The 26,784-nt window shown below is 46.0% G+C and overlaps 1 protein-coding gene across 2 annotated transcripts; it reads right to left on the reverse strand.

Annotated features, from left to right (window-relative positions):
- Positions 1–201: 201 nt before the first annotated feature.
- rundc3b (RUN domain containing 3b) lies at positions 202–26,684 on the reverse strand. 2 transcript variants are annotated; one of them, XM_066715418.1, is made up of 11 exons: positions 26,443–26,684; positions 15,887–16,002; positions 12,775–12,908; positions 11,519–11,604; positions 10,903–10,992; positions 10,501–10,581; positions 10,095–10,263; positions 8,262–8,419; positions 4,594–4,740; positions 2,535–2,656; positions 202–2,064 (listed from the first exon to the last, which is right to left on the reverse strand). In XM_066715418.1, exons 1-11 carry the CDS (start codon positions 26,535–26,537, stop codon positions 1,919–1,921), a joined length of 1,344 nt encoding a protein of 447 aa, XP_066571515.1. In that variant the 5' UTR covers positions 26,538–26,684; the 3' UTR covers positions 202–1,918. The 2 variants fall into 2 exon arrangements, with proteins under 2 accessions (XP_066571515.1, XP_066571516.1); XM_066715419.1 differs by lacking the exons at positions 202–2,064; positions 2,535–2,656 and adding an exon at positions 3,737–4,128 and having other exon boundaries at positions 26,443–26,683.
- Between the last annotated feature and the right edge of the window lie 100 nt (positions 26,685–26,784).

Consider the following 26,784-nt stretch of genomic DNA (forward strand, 5'->3'; position numbering starts at 1 on the left):
CACCTCTAACAGGAGCAGAGTTTCATGTGACCACAGTTCAAATGCAAGGGCTTACAATTCACTTTCTTCTGGTACAGAGAGCACAGTGAGCTAAAGGCAAACAGGACCAGATCAAATCACCTGAAAAAAGTACACGGCTCAGCCTTGTCTCACAGTTTGACCTTGTTTCTCCTAAAAGTAAAATGTTGGACAACGAAGAGGCACGATCGAAAAGAAATTTATTATTTAAATTAAGTACAAAAAATGTTTGGAAACATTAATACAGAATGGAATAATTGGCAAATAAAATTAATATCTGATGTACAGACAATGCACGCACACACAGTGTCAGGGAACTCCAGGCAGCAATACTAAGCGCACTGCTGTGAGTGACAGATCTGGGTCTCCTATTGCACAATAAGGAAGAAGAACACAAAACAACACAAATGACCCCTAAAGTGGCGAGTTTATACTAAGGTGCTTCATCTCACTCCAGTTTTCACAACACAAACGTAGTGAATGTAAAACTATTGAGCTCAGGAGTGACCAGGTTAAGAATCTAATCTAGGGTGAGTAAAACAAATCAATTATAATAATCCTAATTTGCTTTGGTCGTCTCCCACGGTTTGGCAGAATAAACATAACCTTAAAAAACACAAGCAGCAAAGACCTACAGATCTATCAAATTGATCACATTACATTCTTCGGGAATTTTAAGAAATTGGTACATTACTGTGATATGCGTACATTTTGAGGTATAGGTTTCTGATTGATTAAAACCAAACAGTATATTTAAGTTAATTAGTGACAGGAAATAGAGCCATTAAAACCACATTCAAACACTGAACACAGTAGATGAAACAACCACAAGCAAATACAAAATACACGTACGTGGGATCTGTTGTTCAGTGCTTCGGTACTTTAAACTAGGACTCATATTAGTAGAATTTGTATCCAAAAGTACGATGTAAATTCCTCAGAGGGAATGAAAAAACAACTAAAAATAAGGTTTGTTGTTTGTGTAGATAAAAGGCTTCTTAAAAGGTCAGCAAATCTTGAGATTAAAAGCATTCAGCACGATCTGTAAACAGAAACATTCAGGTCCTGTAAAGGGCCGGGCAGCAGCGCCCAGCATGGCCTCCTCACTTCCATGAGAAGAGACGCTTTCAAAGCATGACAGTAAAGCTGGACGAACGAAGGCACAGACAAGACCGATCACCGCCGAAGCTTTGCACAACTATGGCTTCTTCTGATGTTTCACAGGATTCAAAACAAACAGTAATAAAAAGGCCGATGCTAACATTAAGGGGCACGTCCATCCCAAGCCGAGGCAACATTTCTGCCACGAGGCAACATCCAGATCAAACCAGGCGTCTTTCCTGCAGTGACTTCAGGTGTGTTAACCCAGTTGCCCTGCACTGACAGGCCTGTTCCAGTAGTTTAACCCATTTTAGTCGGACACATCCTCTGTAAACATTACAACAAATCTCAAAGAAAAACTCTCTCCTGGTTATAGTACCCAACTTAAATACTCAGAGGGTCACACGTTCTCCTCCCTCATGCAAGAACCACAAGTTTTACACCATGCTTTCATGTGTGCTACCAAAAACAGTGGTTTCAGCAGATTCCTGGAAGTGATCTCTCTCTCTGTCTGGAGCCTCCCTAGGTCAAAGGCTGTGCTTGTGGAAGAAAACTGCCGCCCAAGACCAGCTGCTGGGATGGAAGTGATGGAGTAGATGATACCGCTGACAGAGCAGGGGCAAGACGGTCATATGTTCATGAAAGCTGCTCAATAAAGGGGACAGAAAAGACCGTAACAAACAGAACAGTAAGCCATGTCTCTCTGTAGCTCTAGGCCTTTGGAGACGGATGGCAGGATGGAGTGAAGACGCACAGAAGACACGGTCTCAGCCCCCCAGCCTCGGCCCTGGAGCCGCACTCAGGAGGGGGTGAGTCCCGGGCTGGTCATCTCTGTGGTGGGGCTGGCTAGGCACTCGCTGGACTTGAGGCTTGCTAGGGACTTGTAGCTGGCCACGGATGTCAGGGAGCCACACAGGCCCAGCAAGGACGGGGTCTCCTCCTTCCCTGTGGAGGAACAAACATCATCTCAGCACCTGGAGGTCATGCTTCTGTCTCTTGGAAGGAAAACTCAATCAAACCAGGATTTTTACAAGACTAAGCCCTGAAAGTCTTCCCATCCCCGCCACCTTCCAAGTGAGGGATTCTGGGTTCTGATGGGAATGATAAGAGCAGGACTTTGAGCCAGGAAAGACGGGATATCGATTAGGCTGCTATTCTGCACACAAACCTACGGTGGGTCACTAAGGACATGTGACTACAACCATTTTTGGAAGCGTTGTCTTGAGATCACGAGACAAATTATTTCAGGATTTTGAGATTTCAAACTTGTACTCCAGACCACGAGATGATGGCCTGTAATACCAAGATCCTGAGATCAATATTAATATTGCAGCATTCAATATAGCCATCTTCCAAACTAATTACTATTAATGATTTAATGTAACCGTTGGTGCACTGGTGTGTAGAAGCCGTACCGTCGCTCTGTGAGTGGGACCCCTCGTGTTTCCCGTCCAGGTCGGGGATGTGGGCCGGGTCCAGGGAGCTCTGGGACAGGCTGATTTCGGCAGAGAGCTGCTCTAGGCTGTGGAAACTCTTCCTGACGCCATAAACGGAGAGGGAGAGAAGAGTCAACCTTCACATCAACATAGTTATTAGAGACAATGCTAAAATAATAAAATACTCACACAATTTTATATATTGATATATTACAGGTATACCTCACTCTGCTCGAGGGAGAGGCTGCAGAACAGAATGTGCTGAACCGGGTCATAAATACAGTGAATGAATGGGGACGGGTTCCATAAACATGGAAACTAACATAAAATGAGTTCAATACAAATCTTAATGAGCTTTTAATCAGATTAGTTTGATAAATTAACAATAATAATAATAAACTCCCCGTATGTATTAGAATTTTAATGTCAATCTACAGAAGATTCTGGCTCCTGACTGACACTTTCACTTGATCTTACATTTCTGTTGCTGGTTCCTTTTTAAGGTTCTCTCTCTATACATTTAGATTTTCTTCTCAAACTTAAAATAATGAGGCTAAACAGATCTACTGCTGTCAACACTTTATTTAAGGAGTGATTTGTGACTCACTTTGTGGATTTGAAAATTGTAATATTAATACATTTGTGCTATAATGAATCAGTGCATATACCTGTCTATTATAGGTGTGTGTGTGTGTGTGTGTGTGTGTGTGCGCGTGCGTGTAAACCTAAGACCCATATATTCGGACACCCAAATTGTTACTGACATGCACCACAACACCGACCCCTACAAGCCATCAATGGACTCAGGTCATTTCTGACATGTGGGAATAAACAATCTTTTCCTGATATACTCTCCCAGCTCATGAAACGATGTTCTACCGTTCCTGTATACAGTCCTATTCCACACAACAGAAAGGCAAAGACAATGGATAGTTTTCATGGGAAAGGCAAACCAGTCTGTCAGCCCCCAGTGACTGCTGTGCAGATCGCTGGGACCTGCTGGGGATCAGAGGATCTCCCCAGTTCAGAGCAAGGTGGGGAAATGGCCGCGGCGGCGGCGGCACAGTTTACAATCAATCACAGACAGAGTCAGCAGGCCTGCTTTAGAGATTAGATCTTAAAAGGTGGAAAGAATATGCCGGGCGCACGCATGACTCATGGTTTAATAAATGGAGACTGAATATTTGAATACTGCAGCGCTTTATTTATTTAGAGCATCTGGAGATATAATGGCAGTGAGGAGGAAAACTGAACAATGTTTAGGGATTGGGTGACACTACACCACAGGCCTGGAGGAACCAGGAGGTGCGCAGTGTGTTTAAATATCACACCAGGCACCAAACAGCTGGTCTGGATCAGGAAAGGTTGCATAGCGGGAGAGAGAAAGAAAGAGAGAGAGAGAGAGAGATCTGCACACAACCGCCATGGACAGACTGGCGCTCAAAGAGATACAGGCGATAAGGGGCTGAACTGACGGGTCTCGGGACAGGCTGCGGGTCGTACACGGTCCAGATCAACTAGTACTGGTTTCTGCACTTCTGTGCCCGAGGTGAAGGGCTGCAACACAAACACACTAGAAAACACATTTTAAAAGCTTTGCATTACTCGAGTATTCATGAGTGTGGTTTTCATTTCCAAATGTTGACACTTTTCATAATTCTGAGTATCAGAGCCTCTCAGGGCCGGTGAGGTCTGTCAGCAGCAGATGGGTCAGTATCGCTGACTAATTAAACAGCCTGCTTGTTGCACAATGCTTGATCTCTGAACAAAATTGCCGTCCTCTCTATTTGATTAGCACGGCTGAGGAGCAAAAAGAGCCGAGATCTGCAGTCACTGTTTGGTCACCCAGCTCCTGTAAAGAACGCAAGGAACTTGAGTCATGAAGTTTGACAAAACCGTACCCCTCATCTAATTTACAACGTGTGTGTGTGTGTGTGTGTGTGTGTGTGTTGAGGTGTAGGCCTCTGTCATGGCTATGTGAAGATGGGTTCCCTGGCGCTCTCCTCCGCACCAGTGACACTAACTCAGAGTCACTCACTCGCCCCAGTGACCCGCGTGCTTCTGGTACAGCAGGGTGTCCAGGGCGACAGCGTTGGCATCCAGAGCCCCCGGAGACGGCCACTGATTGGTGAGGTGGGCCGTGAGCTCCTGCCGGGATCGCAGGTCGTGGTTCTTCAGAACAGTCCTGCGTGGGAGCAGAGAGGGAGAGGGGTACCAGGGAAACCGGAAGGGGTTAGGTCATGAAAACAACAAAAATCTGGATTTAAAATACATGAATACAGCATGAGACAACAGAACATTCTTTTTCATCCTCAGCCCGATTACACACTGCTGGATGACGGCCTCCCCAAATAGTTTAAACTTGTTTCAGTGTCTTTTCCAGGTCACACCACCAAAGCTTTTGTCCATCTTCAGTGTGTTGTTGCTATTCTAACGTTTTCACTCTTTCAATGATGTTACATACTTCGGTTTGTTCTCGGATCCATTTACAGTTTCTTCCATCTCTCTGGGCTTCTTTGTGTTGTGTACAGGTATTGCATCTAGTGACCAGGGTGTTTATTAAGCCATAACTGAGCACTGGCGAGATGCATTTATCAAATACTTTTCTCTTCAGGAAAATGGGTAGATTTCCTATCAATAGCCTGATGTTTCTTCCACGTGTTCTCCATCCCATGGTCATTATTCCATAAGATCTCCATCTGCGTTGATTTAGAAAACTTGATCTATTTTTTGATCTTTTGATAGTTTTTAACAAAGCTATTCAACATCACTTTGGTCTCTCATGTGGGGAAAAAACAAAACACATTCAGTTTCTAGTTCTCCCCCCCTCAGTAACAGCGTTGTGCCGGGTCATGAAACTGTCCACACTTCACAGGAGTGTTAGAGACTCATCCCCCAACACAGACTCAGGAAGGTGCTCGACAGAAGCCAGAGGACGTGACCGCAGTACAAACAGCACAATCAGGCTGGAGAGGCTAGCCGAAAGTGCTGGCCCACGGTGGGGGACTTCTGTGCCGAGAGGACTGTTATGCTTTTATACAGAATGCACAAACGGGGAACAAATTAGAGTCTGACATCTGAGCCTCAGCAACTTTTCCATTGTATATGAGCAGCCGAGTCAGCCCCCCCCCCCAGAGACATCACACCAGCTCAAGTGTGGAGTTTCCATTTCACACCGATTTAAATTGTCCAATCTGGAAACCAAATTTGCCTGCTGCCATATTTACATTTGATTACTCCCTCATGCATTCACTGCCCAAATTAAGTTTATTCACATTTCACAGCAATATAAATATCTACAGACAGAGAGAATAATTATTTTTCTCCTTGTATATTTCATAATAATGCATAACCAGCAACGTGTAGAGGAAGCCCACCGATGCCAGAGAATCGTCTCTCTTTGAAGAGAATCCATAACGAGGTGCCCCCCGTCTTTGTCACGTCTTGCTGTGATATAAATGTCACCCTGCGAGCAGCACCGCTGTGGGCTGACAAAATGTCACTGCGATATCCACCCTGTGATTCCTGTGCATCTGTATCCATCAGTATTCTTTGCAAGTTCATCACATTCGAAAAGATACCGCCAGGAATTCTGGGAGCAGAGCTAGAGACAGAATCACTATAGCGACGGACCATACACGTGCGCAAACAAGCATTGCACACAGCAGCGATGAATGCTACAGAATAATATGGTCATAAATATTGAAATACTTCTGCCAAGAAATTCATAATAAAGTTTATACTTTGTCGTGCAATGCTTTAAAAGTCTGACTCCCCACAATAGTGTGTTATGATTGTTAGAAGCAGTAGTGCTATGAACGCAGGTCTGTGAAACCTCAGCTCTGACAGCTTATCCAGCTTCTCAACTGCTTTACCCGTCAGGAAGTACAATAAACTCCCAGTCGTTTCAAGGAAAGATCTTTTCTTTGTTTTAAGTGTCAGATGAATCACATATACAGTGAGGAAAAAAAGTATTTGATCCCCTGCTGATTTTGTACGTTTGCCCACTGACAAAGAAATGATCAGTCTATAATTTTAATGGTAGGTGTATTTTAACAGTGAGAGACAGAATAACAACAAAAAAATCCAGAAAAACGCATTTCAAAAAAGTTATGAATTGATTTGCATGTTAATGAGTGAAATAAGTATTTGACCCCTTCGACTTAGTACTTGGTGGCAAAACCCTTGTTGGCAATCACAGAGGTCAGACGTTTCTTGTAGTTGGCCACCAGGTTTGCACACATCTCAGCAGGGATTTTGTCCCACTCCTCTTTGCAGATCCTCTCCAAGTCATAAAGGTTTCGAGGCTGACGTTTGGCAACTCGAACCTTCAGCTCCCTCCACAGATTTTCTATGGGATTAAGGTCTGGAGACTGGCTAGGCCACTCCAGGACCTTAACGTGCTTCTTCTTGAGCCACTCCTTTGTTGCCTTGGCTGTGTGTTTTGGGTCATTGTCATGCTGGAATACCCATCCACGACCCATTTTCAATGCCCTGGCTGAGGGAAGAAGGTTCTCACCCAAGATTTGACGGTACATGGACCCGTCCATCGTCCCTTTGATGCGGTGCAGTTGTCCTGTCCCCTTAGCAGAAAAACACCCCCAAAGCATAATGTTTCCACCTCCATGTTTGACGGTGGGGATGGTGTTCTTGGGGTTATTCCTCCTCCTCCAAACACGGCGAGTTGAGTTGATGCCAAAGAGCTCGATTTTGGTCTCATCTGACCACAACACTTTCACCCAGTTCTCCTCTGAATCATTCAGATGTTCATTGGCAAACTTCAGACGGGCCTGTACATGTGCTTTCTTGAGCAGGGGGGCCATGCGGGCGCTGAAGGATTTCAGTCCTTCACGGCGTAGTGTGTTACCAATTGTTTTCTTGGTGACTGTGGTCCCAGCTGCCTTGAGATCATTAACAAGATCCTCCCGTGTAGTTCTGGGCTGATTCCTCACCGTTCTCATGATCATTGAAACTCCACGAGGTGAGATCTTGCATGGAGCCCCAGACCGAGGGAGACTGACAGTTATTTTGTGTTTCTTCCATTTGCAAATAATCGCACCAACTGTTGTCACCTTCTCACCAAGCTGCTTGGCGATGGTCTTGTAGCCCATTCCAGCCTTGTGTAGGTCTACAATCTTGTCCCTGACATCCTTGGACAGCTCTTTGGTCTTGGCCATGGTGGAGAGTTTGGAATCTGATTGATTGATTGCTTCTGTGGACAGGTGTCTTTTATACAGGTAACAAGCTGAGATTAGGAGCACTCCCTTTAAGAGACTGGGAGCCAGAAATCTTGCTGATTGATAGGGGATCAAATACTTATTTCACTCATTAACATGCAAATCAATTTATAACTTTTTTGAAATGTGTTTTTCTGGATATTTTTGTTGTTATTCTGTCTCTCACTGTTAAAATACACCTACCATTAAAATTATAGACTGATCATTTCTTTGTCAGTGGGCAAACGTACAAAATCAGTGAGGGGATCAAATACTTTTTTCCCCTCACTGTACAGGCTTGACAGCACACACAATACGCAGTGTCTCGGGGCCGAGTGTAACTCAGGCTCCTCTTGAGGCTGAGGAGATGCACTGACAGAGGGGACCCGTCTGTCTGTCGTCAAATTTACGTCGGCCATTTCCTGTAGATAAAGCAGTGGAACCAGGCTGGGCCAGGCCTCTCTGCTCTGCTCCGGACGGCGACACTCACAGCTGGTCCTGCAGCTCCAGGACAATGAACTCCAGCTGCTCCTTCTCCATCTTGTGGCTGAGGTCCGTCTCCGCCATCCGCCGCAGCAGCACCTTGTTCTGGGAGACGGACTCGGACAGCTGGGACTCGCGCAGGCGGACGAGCTCCTCTAGGTAACCCTGACGGACAGACGGACACACAGAGGACAGAGCTGTGACACGGGCCAGACCAGGAGTGCAAGACACCGCCTCAGAGCGGGCCTGGGCTTTGACTCGCCCTGGAGCGCTGTAGCTCACCTGTGGACGTAATGAGCAGACCCAGACGGCTGTCCTGTGGTACTGTGTGATTTTAGCTCACTCTAGCAGCACTGTATCTTGTGCTTCACTGCAATTTCTGCACTGATTTCAGGTCTTCAAACCAGACTAATACTGCACCACACTTACTGCGATACATGTCTTGTAAGAGGAGTTCTTTTGATTTTGTGACTCCAGTACGTCATGCTGGGAAAGGGCGTGGCCAAGAAATTAATAATATTACTAATAACTTATATCCCACGTGTCATTTTGGCCACACCCACACACCCCGTGTCGTCACAGCTGTGAAGCTCAGCTTCAGACACTCAATTCAATGGCAGGAAGAGGCTTAAAAAATACAAATGAAAGAAGAAAGAGCAACGGAAGTAACACACCAGATCGGTGCTGCCAGGGGGTTTTCCAGAGGTCAGGTTTCCATTTTTAATTTTGACAATTATTAAAAACAATTTTGTAAACTGAAATCTATCACTGGATAAGGCTGCTGGCTAGCAAGACAACAGAAGTCTAGAGTCACTCATTGCTTAGGCACACAGGAGACTGAAGCCACTGTAGTAGATACAGACAATCCCCCCCCCCTGCATCCCCCCATCCCCTTATCCCCTCCTCTCCTCTCCACAAGCAACACATGAAAACAGTCTCACTGAGGCACCGAGGACAGCATCTCCATCTCCCTCTGATTGATAAATTTCTGCACTGAAGTGGGGCAGATTAGACAGACATTAAAAATGAGATCATATGAAAGGAGCGATCACGCGGGAATCCATGCGTTATTACACGTGCATCGGCATGGCAACAGACTCGGCCCTCACCACGCTCTTAGTAGCGTGTTCCCGTCGGCTCCCCGCTACCGTGTCTCATTGTGATACTCAGCAGACCTTCAACGGAGGTCTGACCCCCGGCAACCATGGGGCCCTGGACCCCAGAGGATTTTTTTTTACCTCCTAATTGGAAATTTAGTTTCTCTCCTCTGAGCCGAATGGTTTGATCTCATTTCACTCCACTGGACTCTGTGAAGTGAACATTTGAAGCCACCCACTGTGTGTGTAGCTGTGTGTGAGACACAGCATCTCAGCCCCTCTGCCACATGGTGCGAGTGGTCATTTGGCCGTTTTCCCCATGGTACACATGTACTGGTTTATCATACTGCACTTGCCCATGCTATGCCATGCCTTCCCACCCTTGCCTGTGGTTTTCCCAAGGTCCATTGCAGTTAACCTTTATATGGGTCTCTGCGGCCACTACAGCTCTGTTCCTGATGCCCCCAGGCAAGCTTTACTGGCTCCTGCTTACACTGCCTCACACAGCTCAGGTTTGTGGGAAGAAAAAGTCAATAGAAGCAACTGGCCAGAGGCGGTGGGGTGTCGCTCCGCTGGCCGGGCTGTGATGCTCAGAGACTGACCACATGGTCACGCTGCATCGGTGGATACCTGCAGAGCTGGAGATGTCTCCAGCTAGATAGCACTTTCGGATCCCGTTGGAAAATAGGCGCTTAATAAAACGCATTATTATTATTATTATTATTATTATTAACATTAGTTACCTTCTGCTCCAGGGCCAACCGGTACTTCTGCTCCACTCTCTTGCACTTGCTGTACCAGCTGCTCTGGTCCAGGAACACAGTGGGCTCCAGGCTCTCGGGCGAGCTGCCCTCGCTGCCACTGCTGCCCAGGGTCCGCAGCTCCTCCTCGTCACTGCTGATGCTGTCAGAGCTGCAACACACAGCGCCACAAACTCAGTCCATGCACAGACCCCATCGCCCTTCTATACCTGGCCTGGTAGGGACTTCCAAACCACACCCCCCGACACACGCATTCAAACCCCCCCGACACACGCACTCACACTGTCTCTCTCACTGACACACACACACACACACACAAACACACACTCGCACAGATTAATATAGTTAATTTAATTCGGTCTCAAGTAAAGTGTAGTGGCTGCCGTACCTCTGAGTGAACTTCAGGTAGGGAGTGTAGTCAATGACTGCAGGGCAGCTGCCATCCAGACCCTCCCCTTTGAGACAGAAACTGGAAAACAAGCAACACAGTGTTTAGTTGGTTTTAAATAAAAAACATTGGCATTAATTATTGAAACTAAAGCAACATTATATATATATATATATATATATATATACACACATACATACATACATGTGCCAACACACACATAAGAAAACAATCCTTAGCAAACAAACACAAAGCGAGACCCGACTGCTTCACAGGGGATCAAGAAAGACCTTCAGATCCTCCAATAAGGGACCTTCACAGAGACCTGGGAGGCAGAGCTGCCTAGACTCCACACACAGCCCCCCCAGACCACAGCACACACACCCGGGCCGACAGCAGTACCTGAAATCGATGGCATTGAGCCCGATCAGCATGTCTGCCAGCAGGTGGGCCTCCTCCCCCAGAATGATGGCACTGTCTTCATAAAACCTCCTGCAGGAACAGAGTAGGGATATCTGAAGCCTGTCGTAAATCAGTAGTAATGGATTGTGCAGAGGCTCTGCATTGTAATCCTTACACACACAGCACACACTGTCCTCTCTCTCTGATACAGCAACGCACCGGCGCTGCCAGCTGAGAGACATCGAGTTTTATTGTATTTACATCTACATTGTGATTTAATTGGGACTAATTTAATTGCAAGCTTGTAAATTTGTTTTCTTTTATCCCCGAGAGGAAGGCTCCTCTCGAGCGCCCTGGCTTTGTGGTGTTGTGGTGTAGAAGCTCGCAAATTGGATCCACACTGCAGCCCGCGCCAGATGGCACAGCGGGGGTCTCACTATCTGCCCCCCGTCAGAGACTGAAGAATAGTCCTACCAGGCAAACGGATCATTAAAACCGTGGATCTTTCACAGAAAGCTGACAAAACGACTCGGCAAGGAACTGAATCAAACACTAACATTATTCACCTAAAGTTTCTAGACGTTTCTCAGTATCTGTCAATAAAACCTGTCCAGACCTGGTGGTTTTGAAGTCCCTCAGCGCTGTGGAGATGTATTCTGACAGGCGTTTCTCCATCAGCGCGACCCTGATCCACGCTCGGCCCTGAAACAACAACACAATCACACATCAGAACATATTCAAACTGCTCCATACCGAAACCAAGTACAACACCACCCCCACTGTGCTTTAATCCAGGAGACGCCAGGTCTGGTCCTTCGGGTTTTATTATTTTCGGCTCATTGTCTGAACGAGACCAGTTCAACTCCCTCTCCCCAGCTCTCGGAGAGAGAGGGACCTAAACAGAGCCCCGCTTAAAAGAATCTGAACATCAGCACAGCTACGACAATCAATAGAGTACTTTAAACAGGCTCTGCTATGCGTCTAACTGGTGCACATTCCCCGACAAAAAGCTGAAACACACGATTGCGCCAACACAAGCAGCACTAAAGAGCACTGAACTCTGCGCACCCTTCTGTCCCCTTTGCACCGCTGCTCTGGAGCCGAGTATCGACGTGAGTGTTGTGGCTTCTGCTGTAGGCGTTCCTGTTTAAGCCCCCCATTACTGCACCGCAACAGTCACCTCCACGTCTCCCCAAGATCTCACCGAGTGATGCGAAAGGCACTATATAAAAGGATGTGTTATATTCAGCGGACAGTCTTCCTGAACACTTATGAAGAACTTGGATCAGGACTGGCTGTCCTGCCTCAATCCCCCACAGCACACAGGTCTCCCTGACAGCGGAGACATTCATTTGGTAAGGTTAGATTTGGTTAGGAAAAGGTTAATATCAATACATACAAATTAAACTACACTTACTCAAACACAGCACCTATTCAAACCCAAATCCGCTTTGTCCGAATTAACGCAGAGTTAAAGCGACGTTCACAAGCATTTTCAATTAACCTCCCGAGTCTCCGCCAGTCAGCAAGTCATTACCAGCCTCCATCACTAATGCATTTACACTCGGCCACTGATGACAGCGAGAACGCCCGAGATTCAGCATAGGGAAATTAAACACCGAGCCCCGAGGTATAGAGATTTCAGGTCACGTCATCCAAATGCTAAAGGTGACGTGGATTGTCTGACTGCTAACGAGCTGCTCTGCGGTAATTGAATAATAACTGGAACAATTAAGGAAATGAGTGTGGTCACAGATTCAATTAAGTGGGAGCTCAGCTGGCAGGGAGAAACACGAAGCACGGTGGGGCGTCAGTCGACAGATGAGCCGAGTCCAGGTACAGGTGAGGCTGCCCATCCCCCCCAGCACCTACCTTGGCTCGGGAGCCGCGGACATTCTCCATGCTCTCGATGCTGCTCAGGCAGTTGTGAGGGACCTTGCTGCAGGCCACACGCACATAGTCCCAGAAGCTGCGCGGACTTTCATAGCCAAACCAGCTGACCTGTCCTGGGAGGAGATTGAGAAGGAAGGAGAACACATAAATAAACACCAGATATAACAAACTGAGCCTCGACAGTAGGGCTGCCCAGCTCTGGTCCTGGAGGGAGGGAAGCAGCTCAGCCTGTCTAGATCTTCATCCCAGAGCTCTTCCTTGACTTAACTGCTTAGGTCATTATGAGCTCTATTGGACCAGAATAATAACATGTCCCATTCTGAAGAGGCTGAATTTTCAGGGACCCATATACCTGGCCGCCCCGGGCATGAGAGTTCAACCCCTGTGTGGGTTCATCTGAGGAATGAAAATCCACCGACCGACAACTTCATCAGGCAGGAAGGGGTGGGTTTAGTGATCTGTCCGAGTGATGTTTACAGCTGCTGCCAGATGTAAACATTAATAAAAAGATAAACCTGAAATTATTTTGAGAACCTTTGAGATTTCATTTAATATCATTCTGGATCTGCAAGTTTAACGCTTAGAGTGTTTATTTTGCCAGCCAACTGTTCAATATTAATGATAAACGACAGGTCTGTGTGGAAGATTTGCAGCTGGTTAGAACAGGACCAAACTGCTTTATCACACACAAATCAAAGGACTCAGAATTGTATTCACTTTTCAACACAATGGGGTTTTCTAAGCTCTGTGCTTTGGGCACCGACCGCTCAGCCCCATCTCGAACAGTCCTGGGTTGAAGGAACATCGAGGTCCACTCATACCCACTACACAAACCTGGATGGATCTGAAAAGCAGTCTAGTGTGTCAGTGTGCATCAAATACGATAGGAAAATCATATATAGTCAGCAATGCTGTGATTTTAACTTGAAGCTCAAACAAGTAAATCATCTCTCAGATGAAGACGAATTGCATCGACTCGCTGCCTCTCAAACCAAACTGCTTTCCGAGTCTCTACCCATTTTCCTCCATTTTGTAACCGTGTGCACAGATGGGAATTTGAAGATACGGGCAGAACCACAAGAAACACTGCAACAACTGAGGATCAGAAGACGCCTTTTAAAAAAAAACAAAATGATTGAAATTCTTTTCCCACTTTGATGATGTGCAATCATTTCTGACTACTTCAGACCCATGGCACAGGAACCGCTTTGACATTTAGAGGGTTTGCCGTTTCGGTGAGCTGGCTTTTACCGCGGTTCTCCCGCTGAGCCGCAGAGGGGGGCGATCTCACCCAGTGGTGAAGCAGAGGCTGGGTAATATTTATATACTGATTAGGATGCCCTTCAAAGGCCGGCCATAAACAGCCTACACTACCCACCCGAAAATTGGATCCAAAAGACAAGACCCCTCGCCACTCCAGGTGTGGTGTCTGTTCTGATGTCAAACAACTAGATCTCACTCAGACAAGTCTATTTCCTGAAGACTCACTGGGTGAGCTTGATGGTTTGTGGGAAAAGAAAACCATTCGTCAACAGGGGTTTTATTACTTTGCCTTTTTAAGACACACATAAGACATTTAGCATATAAGAGCAATTCTACTTTTATGAAATGCAGAAGTGAGCGAATGCAGGCACTGAAAGTGCACTTTCCTGCTGACTTCTCTCTCAAGACAGCATGGATTCACCCTCAACATCTATAAAGTCATGACGCATGATCAATTTATTTCAGCCCCTTCACTCCGCCAAAAATCCGGACAATAAACCCACGCTGGCCTTTCACCTCCAACCCGTCTCTAATGGTGCAGCAGTACCACAGTCGGAGCGATTGCCAGAGAGAATAATGCATTTCTGTGAGGGAGAGAGGAGCTTTTTTTTGTTGTTGTCGTTGTTGCCTAAGAAAGTGTCTCTCCTGCAATGGCCTCAATTTCCTTTCATAATGCAAACAAGAAACTTGTCAGGAGAATAACAGATTACCACGGAGTACAAGTGCTATTTAATTAAGGGAATAGCAGGACGAAAAATAACATCTGAACAGAATCATATTAGGTTTGCCTCCCCGTTAGTTACGTCTGTCAGAGGCAGCCAGAGGACTGTTGATCTGGTCTGGTGTGAAGCAACACTGACACCAAACCACCTTGACAACTGAGTGCAGAAGTTCCTTCATTTTCAGTTCAAAATATTGACGCAGGGCTGACACCTTTACTGTGTCGTTGCCGTAATGCTCCATCTATGACAGCAAACAAAAATGACAACTGCAACAAAGAAAGGAAATATAACATTTAAAAAGGCAATAAGAGCAGATTTGTTTTGAACCTCACGATTCTAGTTATCCATCTTTTCATATTCCAGTTCTCTGGTTGAGCAGCATTCTGATTAAAAACCAGGCTTGATTTGCAGTTGCCATTATCGTTGGCACAAAGTAATTTTTCCCTTTGATTCTTCTGAAGTGAAAACGCGAGTGACAGTAAATTGAAAGTGTAGTCCCTGTGTGCTGTCCTCCAGGGATGAGCAGGAGCAGAGAGACGGCAGCGGCAGACGTTTATGGGCGAGACAAACTAATGATCACCGGAATAATTAGATCAATAAGAACAAGCGCCGTCGTATTTCATAACTGAGCCGCTGTCCAGAGCGGCCGTGCCTCCAGGCCCGTGTTCAGAGTAGGCGCGGGGAAAGCACAGCAACACTACCGGTCTGACAAAGGGCTCCGGCGATCATCTGGAGTGGATGTTGACAGCTCAGTTAATCTGCTTTGCTTTTTACAGTTATGCATCACAACACTGTTGAACCTTAAATCTGTGGCTGTAAATATAACTTATAATTAGGATTTCTGGTGCAGTCGGGTAGTTTAGATACCACAGATAACAGAGCAGGACAAGATCATACCCTTCATATAAACATAGCCTCCACGTTAGCATGGTTTGCCCCTCGGTGAGGCTGTTGCACAAGTTCACACCCTGAATTCACAACCCTAGTTAAGCGTAAAGCTGCAGTGTTTGATTTTTAAGCTATTCATTACTTAAGGAGTGGTAAGCAACTGACCCCCTGGTTAATGGAGAACAGAGGTCGGTCAGCAGGTCAAACACAGCCCCTACCTTTGAGTCTGTGGCTCAGGATCTGCTCCAGGATGGACACGAAGTTGGTGAATTCGGACGCCGAGTCATCTATCGTGTCGAAGCATGACCTGTCGATGAGAGTCTTCACGGAGAATCTGATGAAACAATGTAGAGGAACGTTAAAATCCTGCTACAGGCCGACCACAAGAGAGACGGTCAACTGCGAGGATCGCTCCTGCTCTGTGAAAGACTGGTGAATGGATGAGACGACAAGTGTGTTAATCACAGCGCCGCTGTCAGCGCCTTCACATGGAGAGCAGAGAGCGTCAGACCCCTGGGGTTTGACCGAGGATCCCCCTCGTCACAGTGAGGCCAGCAGGGTGCCCGGCTCAGTGTGTAAAACAATCTCCCGTAGAGACTGAAAGATAGAGGGATGTGAAGCAGGGGTTGACATTTCTTTGACAGCACTTATAGCACTTCTCCCAGGCACCCACTTCATGGCATTTCAGTTTGTTTATTTGTTTTGAGGTTAGATGAAGAACAAACAAGCGGATTTGCTAAAGCTCAGTGTTTCCTTGCACAGGTTGAAGATGTGGAGCACTAAGAAAACGGTCTGTGCCCGCTTGACAGCCCACCCACCTGCGCATCTGTCTGCCGACCCACCTGTCCGAGTGGCAGGAATCTCTCTGCTCGTTTCTAGAAAGTGCAGAAGGGAGCTGCCAGAACCAGCAAGCATTAGTGTGACAGACAGCTCGTTGTTGGTTTTCTGCTGAGCTCATCTAATGGCTCTCCATCAACTTGTGCGGGGGGGGGTTGGGTGCACTCAGTAACACTGAATTGTACGGACAACGAGACCGACGCTCCCTGGATGGCTGGACTGCACATGACTAACAGGCCTCGCGCACATAATGATTCCTCCTCCCCAAGACAGAAATCTTCTTCCAAAGCCAGCCGTCACATTCATGCACTTCTACACCACATTATACACAACCCCAGGGAGAGTGACATCATTTCCTGTTCCTCGTTTGCCTGCGACGGGCAAATTAATTGCTTACAAACAGCTTTAAGAGTAAATTCCAATTTAAGGACAGTAAAAAGAAAGGCCTGGAATCCTGAGGCCACAGTGGTGTCGCCAACAGAGCTGCCAACATTAATATCCTGGGAGCGGATTTCAGGACTGACCCTCAGAGTGAGAGAAGAGTCGGTGCACGCTGCAGGGGGGCAGCACAGATACAGGGCTCAGCTTCTCCGGTTCTGCAGTGGACATCCCCGTGTGCCACGATGCGTACGCTATCAACCCGGCACCGTTTCCCTACAGGACAGCGACTCCTGCGGTGAACGTGTCCCATAAGGGCATCTCACAAAGGCACGGCAAAGCCGCTTGAGGTCGACACATTCGCCCTCCTTCCTTGCACAGCAAATTAGTGCCACTGTAGCACAGAGCCCTGCCGGGAGGATGAACAAAAAACACACACATTCGTCCCAGGAGAACATGTGGAAACTCTCGAAACCTCTGCTTCATTTTTATTATTTCCCCCCTTCTAGATTATAAATCAATTTGTCCAGCAGTTTCTTATTCATGAAAGATACCAGCCGATGGCCATACAACACAGTAATTGAATCAATCCATACAGCTACTCACGAACCCAATTTGTGGGGGGGGGGGCAATGACAGATAAGCCGGTCCCAGACAGGCCTCTCCCTGGGGCCGTCCGTTTCATCTCATGCCCGTCTATTCTGGAAACCTCGGCAGCACATTGTCTGATTGTTATTAATTATTAATTTACTCGGCTGCTATTTTTATCCTGAGCGGTCACATGGGCCCCCATCTCTCATGGGTTTTGACTGGAGCACTCTGGGTAGAGAAGCTTTTAAAGGGTCCTGAACTAGCATCTGAATCACAGCTTTCCAGTTGTGATGTTCGAACCCTATGTGAGCAAGTGCCTCCTGTTGTCCAGAAGAGCAACAATACAAGTACAATCCATGTGTAAGGAAATTTGAGTTACATTTTCTACAGATTTTAGACATTACATGATATTAGTGAGGTGTAAGAAATTAAGGTAAAAAACAGATCAGTTAAATCACATCATGAATGTTCATTGTTCTATGGAGATGGGTATTAATCTCTTTTGCAAACAAGGCCAACCCATCTCAACCCAACCCCAGCTCCCTGGACTTGAGCCGTGACCCATTTTAAGAGAAACAATGGAGCAAGAATGGCTGTGGGATGGTGGCTGGACCTTGACACTCGTCCTATATGAAGATGAAGATGGTTCCTCATTAGTAGGGTCCGACTCTCAGGGGTGAACATGGATGGAGACATTGGAACATCATGTCATATCTGTATCCTGGAATAAAAAAATTAAGTCAAGTTGTGTTTATCTGAGATTGTTTTAAAAGGTAGACTTACTAACAAAAGATGATCACATCTTCCTTGCACATGACACTTGAATAATTGCTATTAAAGAACATTATTTTTCCCTCTACGTTACATTAACTATCCAAGTTTCATTTAATGACACCAGAGCATGAAGCAAAGCACGCGATTCCCTAGTCCTAGTTCTTTAAGAATGAGAAAACCTGCAATGTGCAGCATTAGCGATGAGGGATTTTCCACAACGACGAGAGTCTCGTTCACACAGCACGAAGCTCAGATTCTCAGACAAAAGCCTTTATATGAAAGTGAAACACTAAAACACAAAGGCATCCCCACCCACTCATATTGTGTAAAAACCCTTTCTTACAATCCATTTATCACAGAACACCTACTCACAGAGTTTGGGCATTTTAATTAAGAAGGCTGTCAAACAGGCCTGGCTGCAGTGTGAATGTCTGAGGAGCGAAGACAGACAATTGGGCAAGAGACGGGCAGTGGGAAGGGATGGGGGGCCAGACTCGGGGGGGAACACACCTGCAGGTCACTGGAGTGCAGTTCCGACTGAGAGTCTCTGCAGAGCAGGGTGGAAATTACATTACTGTATATTATGGAGCAGCAGAGAGAGTGTGTTTCTCCAGACTGAGCAGAACTGTGACAATTACAGGTAATGGCACGAGAAGTACGATGTGATCCAGTAACAGGTGGCTGTCTGTGCTGCTCTCAGGAGCAGCCGCACAAATGAACAATGTTCGACGTGGTGCTAAATTGCCGGTTGTGTGGCAATGACAATAACCTGAAGTCTGTGATCTATTGGCTATCCTCCCGCCTAAAAGAAAATGGCTTTCATTTATTCCTTCCCCTCTGAAGAACAGAAATGAAACGGCGCGCCAACTATTGTGAAGAAAACAAAAGCAGCTCCAGTCACCGGCTCCGAGCCCCCCCACCCTGCCCTTCAGCTCCACAGTATTAACTCTCATCATAATAAAGGACATTTTATATGCAAGCTTCTGACATTTTTCAGATTATTATGATCAATGCTGGCATTCAAGAATGTTTTCTGCTGCTCTTTCATTTCAAGGGAAAACAAGAAAAATAAATACAATTGTAGATAATGTGGAAAAAATTGTATTTTTTTTATTTTTATTTTTTTAATATACAATATTTAATTAAATAGATCTGACCAATAAATACTACCAGTGTTCACCTATGAGTGATGTTTAAATGTAAAAATGACTTCAAACAATACCACAGGGCATGGACTGAGGCATGCTGGGAACAACAAGAAGAGACCAACAAACAAACACATTAAACTCGCAGTGACCGCTTGAATGTCTGTGACCTTTGTCCTGTTCTCAGATCCACATCGAGAGAAAAGGAGAGACTCCTAAGACTCCTAAGAAGTAGTAATGGTTTGGGTATTTTATATGTTACTGCATACATTCCTATTGCCTTAACGATCATCTTTAATTGTTTTTTAGATGTCAAAGGGCATTGCCCTTCCCCACACAGTAACCACTATTTTTCCAATTTAAAAAACATGAATGTAATGTTTATTTTAACAGGCATTTAAACTCTTAACTCAAGCAGACAAGAGAAAATCTGCCGGTTAATCTTGAACGATCCTGATATTCTTCAGCCTCATATCCAGTCACAGTCATGCAAGATCAATGGTCTGTTAAAGTCTAACTAGGCAGACTTTTTCACTTCACTCAAATCTAATTACATTTCAGAAAGCTTCTATCTTTACTGGTCTGTGTGCTTCATCGCTTTTATTTTAAAATACAAATCAATATGGGGCTGTATATTCTGGATTTATTGGATTAATTTGCAACTAGAGTTTATAGAGTCGTCTGGGAACAGTGTTTAAGCCTAGAAGGGTTAAAACAATCTTGGATTAGATGTTTTTTTTATTGTACATAGCTTTAGTTTAAAAAAAGTTTTCCTAGCTAATCTATTTAAAACCATCCAACGTGTCCAATCAATGTCTGATGCAGATACAACTGCGTTCATCAATGACGACAGTTCTTTAAGCTGGTGCAGCGTTTCTACAATGTGGAAGTCCTGGCAGGCCTTCGCCCCAGTCAACGGCAGCGCCTTATGCTAAATAAAAGGCTGGTGAAGGTGAAGGTGAAGAAATGGCCACTAAAGAGGTAATGTTGTTAACAAAAGAATTCAAGAAACCAACACACACAGCCCCATGGCTCCCCTGAAGTCATGATATGGATTGATTTATTACAGGAGGCACTGTATCAAATGCTCATCTCTGATGGAGCTCTTGGCAAAGCCGGAGAGCAGTTGGTCAGCGAACACAGCAACCGGGTTTCTGAAAGTCTCAGATGCACAACAATCAACCGGGAGCATCGGCTGAAACAACACGCCCACTGCAATACCGATCAGCTGGCGTTCAGACGCTGAACACATCACCTACGATGGAGATGAATCGGCTGCGAATCCTGTGGAGACGCCAGATGTAGAGACGAGGGACAGAGGGCATCACTTAATGAAACTGAATTCAATGCTCGCCATTTCAACTGACAATCGCATTACGCGTCATCAACGCCAACGCCAAGACACATTGTGTATGTGTAACTACATCAGCAGCTGCCTGCAGAGAGAGGTCAGACCACAACACTGAAGATCGGATTAAGCTCAGTTTCTCATTTTAGGATAAAACACTCACGCCACCCCACCCCACCCCTTCAAGCTTCATAGGTTTGGAACGAATTTGGGGGTTTCAATGCTGTGGCAAACGCTTTAACAATCCTATTCACTCCTATTCACCAAGGCAAGACCTTATGACTCGGCTCAGTGAAACTCATCTGCCCTCCCATTCTCTGGCTCTGCAGAGGCCAGTTTCACAGTGGCTCTAAACGGGTTTTTACAGCCGAGTCTGACTGAGTGACTGAGCTGATGGGGGGTGTTAATAGGCACGTTTACACGGCCATTTCTGATCCGGATCAAATGCATCAGTACATTTGATCCAGATCAGTGGTGTTGCGTTTACACTGCCATTTGATCAGGATCAACGTTCAGCCGCCACAGGAGTCCAAACTTCATTATATGCACATATTAAACGAGTCCTTTAGAACACAGAGCTGTATCAACAACTGTCTTTATCTCGTTACAAATCATTCTAACAAGTAAACCCAAAGCACTTGCATTTTTTTCGCAACCGAAGCATTTGAAATAAAAATACAATTATATATTTTTGCTAACAAAATAAAAGCCATGTAGTGTTAATTTAAACTGTTTCATTTATAGTAAGGGACGTAGGGAAGGGTTTTCTTATCTGCTCCACTGATGTTTGTCAGCTGCCTGCCTCCGCAGTGCCGCCGCAGTGCATGCTGGGACTTGAGCCGGTCAAGCGTCCCACTGCCAGGATCAAATGCCAACAATGCGTCTGATCCAGCTCAGAAATGTAAAAGCACCTGATGGGTCAAGTTGCGATTGACAACCCTTGCCTTGATGGACGGGGGATGAACAGCACCTTAAAAGCACTGGAAGAGCTTTTGAATTTGAACCCAGAGCTGCCTGGCAACACAGCGCAGGGGGGAGTGCACTGTGGCGCAGCAGGGGCACTGTGGTGGCTGTGTAGGTGTTCGCTACAGATGGATCCTCCCCCACTTGACCTGCCTCCTCAGAGACTCGTGTCCCGCAGTCTCCCTTCAATGCAGAAGATGAAAGCGCCTCCCAACCTGGCCATCACACTGTTGCAGGGGACCACCTACTGCGCCAAAGCCAAGGATGATAAAATGCCACAGTGTGCTTTTCCTTTACCTAGGGACCTACCTCAATAGCAGAAGTGTATCTTTACTATTATCAGTTTATTATTATTATTATTATTAATGTATCCAAAGTGACTTTCACTGGCACCCATCTATACAGCTGGGTTTTTACTGAGCATTGTGGGTAAAACATCTGCTCAGGAAATCGGCAGGAAGTGTCTGACCCGGGATTGGAACACAAAGCCCTGCAGTTACAAAGTGCACAGTCAACACTGCTGCCCAAACTCCAGCAGACTCAATGTGCCTCATCCACCGAGACCCTGAAGTCTTGACAGCTGGTCTGTACACACTTTCTAATCCACACACCCCACCCACACAGCATGGACTCACACACCATACCATGACAACCACGGCTGTCTTAAAAGACACCCTTCACTGCATCCAGTTTTTCACGAGAGAGTAAATCTGCTGAAACTGGATGTGTGAGAATGATGCGCTCATCCCTCCAATATGCAGCCTCATCGTATCTTGTGATCGAAAATCAATACGCCTTCACTAGGCAAGTGCATGGCTCCCGAGCCCTGGAGTCACACTACAGCACAACGTAACGACACACACACACACACACACACACACAATACACATACACACTGCGGCCTGTCTTTTCTAACCAACCTACAAGGGCTGTAGTTTGGAAATCTATGCCGTATGAATTCATAACAATAGGGTCTAGAGTTACTAACAAAAAATGAAACAACCGTGAACTACGCTGCTTTTTTATTTTTCCTTTTTAGAATTTTTATTTCTGAAGTTTATTCCTGCTTTTCCCCTAAAGCGCATCACATTCAAAGTGACTCTCTGAACACTTCTCTGAATTATACTCCTGGGAATGAAAACAGTCATACCTCCCCGACTGAAGCACCAGCTTATTGAATTCAATAGCTTTCTCTTCCAGAAAACAGCAGCCAGCTTGTACTAGTCCTGTAATTCCTGCATTACAGGAACCAACCAAATAATGGCAATAATAATGAGCTTAGAAGGAGCCTTCTGAATATACAGTTTAATTTCTGTTATGTTGTTAACAGCCTTTAAGAACATTTAAAAATTCCAGTTACTCGGAATAAAGGGCAACGTTCAAATAAAAACAATCTGTACTGTGAACTAACGGTGTCATTGCCTGTCTGTGAAAATCATACCAAACCAAACCCCCGACCAGTCAAACACGAGAGGACGCCATCACTGCGCACAGCCTCCGAGGGTCATCCCCGCTGGCTCAGATTGCACCTTCCATCCCCAGTTCCTCAGGGATAGAACAGTATAAAAGCACCATTCGTCTTTATCTGCACCCTGCGCCCCTCTCTTGGTGAAGTTCTGGGCTCCACACTTCAAGAAAGATATCGCTGCTCTAGAGGCAGTTCAGAGGAGAGCAACCAGACTTATTCCAGGTCTGAAGGGAACGTCCTACTGAGAGACTGAGGAACTGAACCTTTTCACCCTGGAACAGAGGAGACTACGTGGGGACTTGATCCAAGTCTTCAAAATCATGAAAGGCATCGACCACATCAAACCAGAGGAGCTTTTCCAGATCAGCAGGGACACACGCACCCGGGGACACAAATGGAAATTGGGCTTCAAAGCATTCAAGACAGAAAACAGGAGACACTTCTTCACACAGAGAGGCGTCACAATCTGAACAAACTCCCCAGCGATGTGGCTGAAGAGACAATTTGGGAACATTTAAAAACACACTGGATAGGATCCTTGGATCGTTTAGTTATTAATGGACACCAAACGAGCACGATGGGGCGAATGGCCTCCTCTCGATTGGACACACTCTTATGTTCAAGTTCAAAGAGACATCTCTAAAATTTTTCATCCACTGTAAACCACAGTCCTCTCAGCTCTAACTACAGTCCTTCAACTTCAACAAAGGATGGTTACAGATTATCCATTTATTATCCCTTCATCATGTCCCAGCACATAGTGGTGTCACTTAAATAACCTGTCCACATTCAAGAGACGGAAGGGAGAGCACTGAAGACTATCCAGGACCAGGGCAACTGACCCGAGTGAGGTATGTCTGGAGTCATGGGCCACAGAGGACATTTGTCAGACATTTGAAGGCGCTGTGTTGTGTTGGGATTCAACCGAGCCACGGATAGTTGAGTTAATCACAGTCAAAGGCACAGAAGTCATGGTTAGGGGTACAAATCGTGATATGGAGGAGAGGGCTTTATTTTGTCATTGTTAATATGTCTGCCAAATTCAGTAATGAAAGTGACCCAGAGCTTCCCATGGACTCTCCAATTAACAGGATTACAGGGCATTTCAAAGGCTTTCAAGACTTCAATTATGGTGCAGCAGGGGGCTTTTAAGTGGTTCTTTTGTGAATGCTCACTTACAGGGAATAAAGCAGGTTGCAAGGCTGCCAACTTCTTCTTGGCCTCTTGTGCATGTTGGGGTAGTAGACCCTCAGGCCGAGTGCAACGCCTGTTTAAAGTGAAATCTCTATTCTGGAGAAATGTGGAGACGTTTGATTCTGAGTGGGTTTAACAGGCTGCTCTTTCCAGATAAATCCATTACAGAGCGACAGATCTTACTTCAGATTTTCACTGTATATTCTGCACTTCATGATGTTAAAGCAAACTGATGGTCATTGGAGACATCTATCAGCTACAAACATCAGAGGACTCATGTACATCGCCTGCCGTTTCCTACCCATCCATTTACAATGTGTGAATGTGGGCTGTGTGTTTCTGAGACCGTCTTTCTGCCTGACTAATTATTATTATTTATTATTATTATTATTATTATTTACTTCTTGCCGCCCTTATCCAGGGCGACTTAGAAAATATAAGTGCAGTACAAAGTGCAAGAATACAGTTCAGTACAAGGCATAAAACATAGCAAATTCACATTTACATAATACAGTGCAATTCAAAGCATAATACATTTTACAAATACCAATTTACTTCCAATTTTAATTAAGAAGTCGCAGTTCACACAGCAACTGCTGACAGATTATTGAGGGGGGGGTGAAATTGAGCCGTCAGAGGCATCACACAAGTTCACAAGCCTGACACACACCCCCTGAGCACAGAGCCATCACAGGCCATGAGTCTCAGCACAGGCCCTGTCCACAACACTGGTCTACAGAGATTCAATAAGAATTGAGTCGATCTTCTCCCTCAACACAAGTGCTGCCATTCAGGGCTGGCTGGGGACTCAGTGAAGGGGAGATGCTTTAGTACTGCTGTACCTTCTTGTATGGGATGGATGGAAAGTCAGAACTAAAGATGTGTGCATGATGGTACTGTCCTTGCAGTTTATACATATTAAAACACGTGTGCGCTATTCATAAAACCCCGGGCTCAAAATGACCGAGGCTAACTGGCATTTGACCAGCCATTACACCACAGACATTGAAGTGCGCTGTGCTACTGTGAGAGAGAAATCAATGCTTTAAATCTCAAGCTGTGAAAATTAAACTTTTCTGCCTCTTCTGCATAAAAAAGAAAAGCATAGCAGTGCTCATAGAGAGTGTAGTCAGGCGCCTGTCATGATCCCTCCTCAGAAACACGCAATTGTAATTATAATAGTATTAATAATACATGCGAGGTCCTTGCGTTGTTATTCTGTGATTATATAAAGTGTAGTATTACACAAAGACTTCTAGGTAAATAGACTTAATATACATTCATGTGAATAATAGCTAGGAACTCTAAATTCAGAATCGATCAATTGATTTGATCTCTGGAGAAGAACCAGTCTGATTATAGAAACACACACACACACTAGATTATGCTGCCATGTCTGAGCTCAACTGATACATTGTAAGATTAACTTAAAATCAGATGAAATATCTGTCACTGAGCGCATTTGATTGCTGATATTTCTAGGATCGGTTGCATCTGCAGCGCAATTGTCTGTGGAGACCCGGGCAGCGGGTTTGTGTGGTTGCTGTGTTTTGTTTGAATTAATACTGGTTTCTGCGAAATTGAACAACCAACTTTGTCATTTCAACTGACGTTACGCAGCTCGGAAAATAAAAGCAGACTCAGCGTCACTGACCAGCGGCGCTTAACCAGCACCAGCACAGGGACGCGTACAATCACAGTGCGGGCTGTGTGTGCGGGCCGTGTGTGCGGACCGTGTGTGCGGGCTGTGTGTGTGTGGACCGTGTGTGTGGACCGTGTGTGCGGGCTGTGTGTGCGGACCGTGTGTGCGGGCTGTGTGTGTGTGGACCGTGTGTGTGGACCGTGTGTGCGGGCTGTGTGCTGCTGCTCCAGTCATGCATGTATGACACACGAGCTGGCAGCAGGGTGCTTCCCGTGTGTACTGAACATGCGAGCAGTGCTGTGTGTGTCCGCAGCAGAGCGACGCGTCGTTTCCGAGCCGCACACGGCTGTGTTTGCGTTCAGCCGCCCGGGAGCCCCGCAGCACCGCGCCGTGCCGTGTGGAGCAGCAGCTGGTGCGGCAGACGCGGGTCCTACCTGCACACCGTGATCAGGTTCTTCCTCTCCACCGCCCCGTTCCTCCAGGCGCTCTTCTTGCGGGACACGTTGAGCCCCAGGCTCAGGGATGCCATGTCTGCTGGGCTGCGATGCGCTGTTGTGCGAAGGTGCAATTCTCACGTTTATATGTGTGCGCCTGCGCGTCTGTGTGTGTGTGTGTGTGTGTGTGTGTGAGAGAGAGAGAGAGAGAGATCAGCCCCTCGCTCGCATGCACTACAGTTGCATCTCTGTCTCGCTGGAGACGCAGATAACAAAGAGCGGCGGCTGCGGGGGCTTTCTTCTCCTCCCGCATCAAGAGAGGGGCCGAGCGGCGCCGTGTGG

The sequence above is a fragment of the Amia ocellicauda genome, chromosome 10 (genome assembly GCF_036373705.1).
Source record: "Amia ocellicauda isolate fAmiCal2 chromosome 10, fAmiCal2.hap1, whole genome shotgun sequence".
In the NCBI taxonomy this organism is placed as follows: domain Eukaryota; kingdom Metazoa; phylum Chordata; class Actinopteri; order Amiiformes; family Amiidae; genus Amia; species Amia ocellicauda.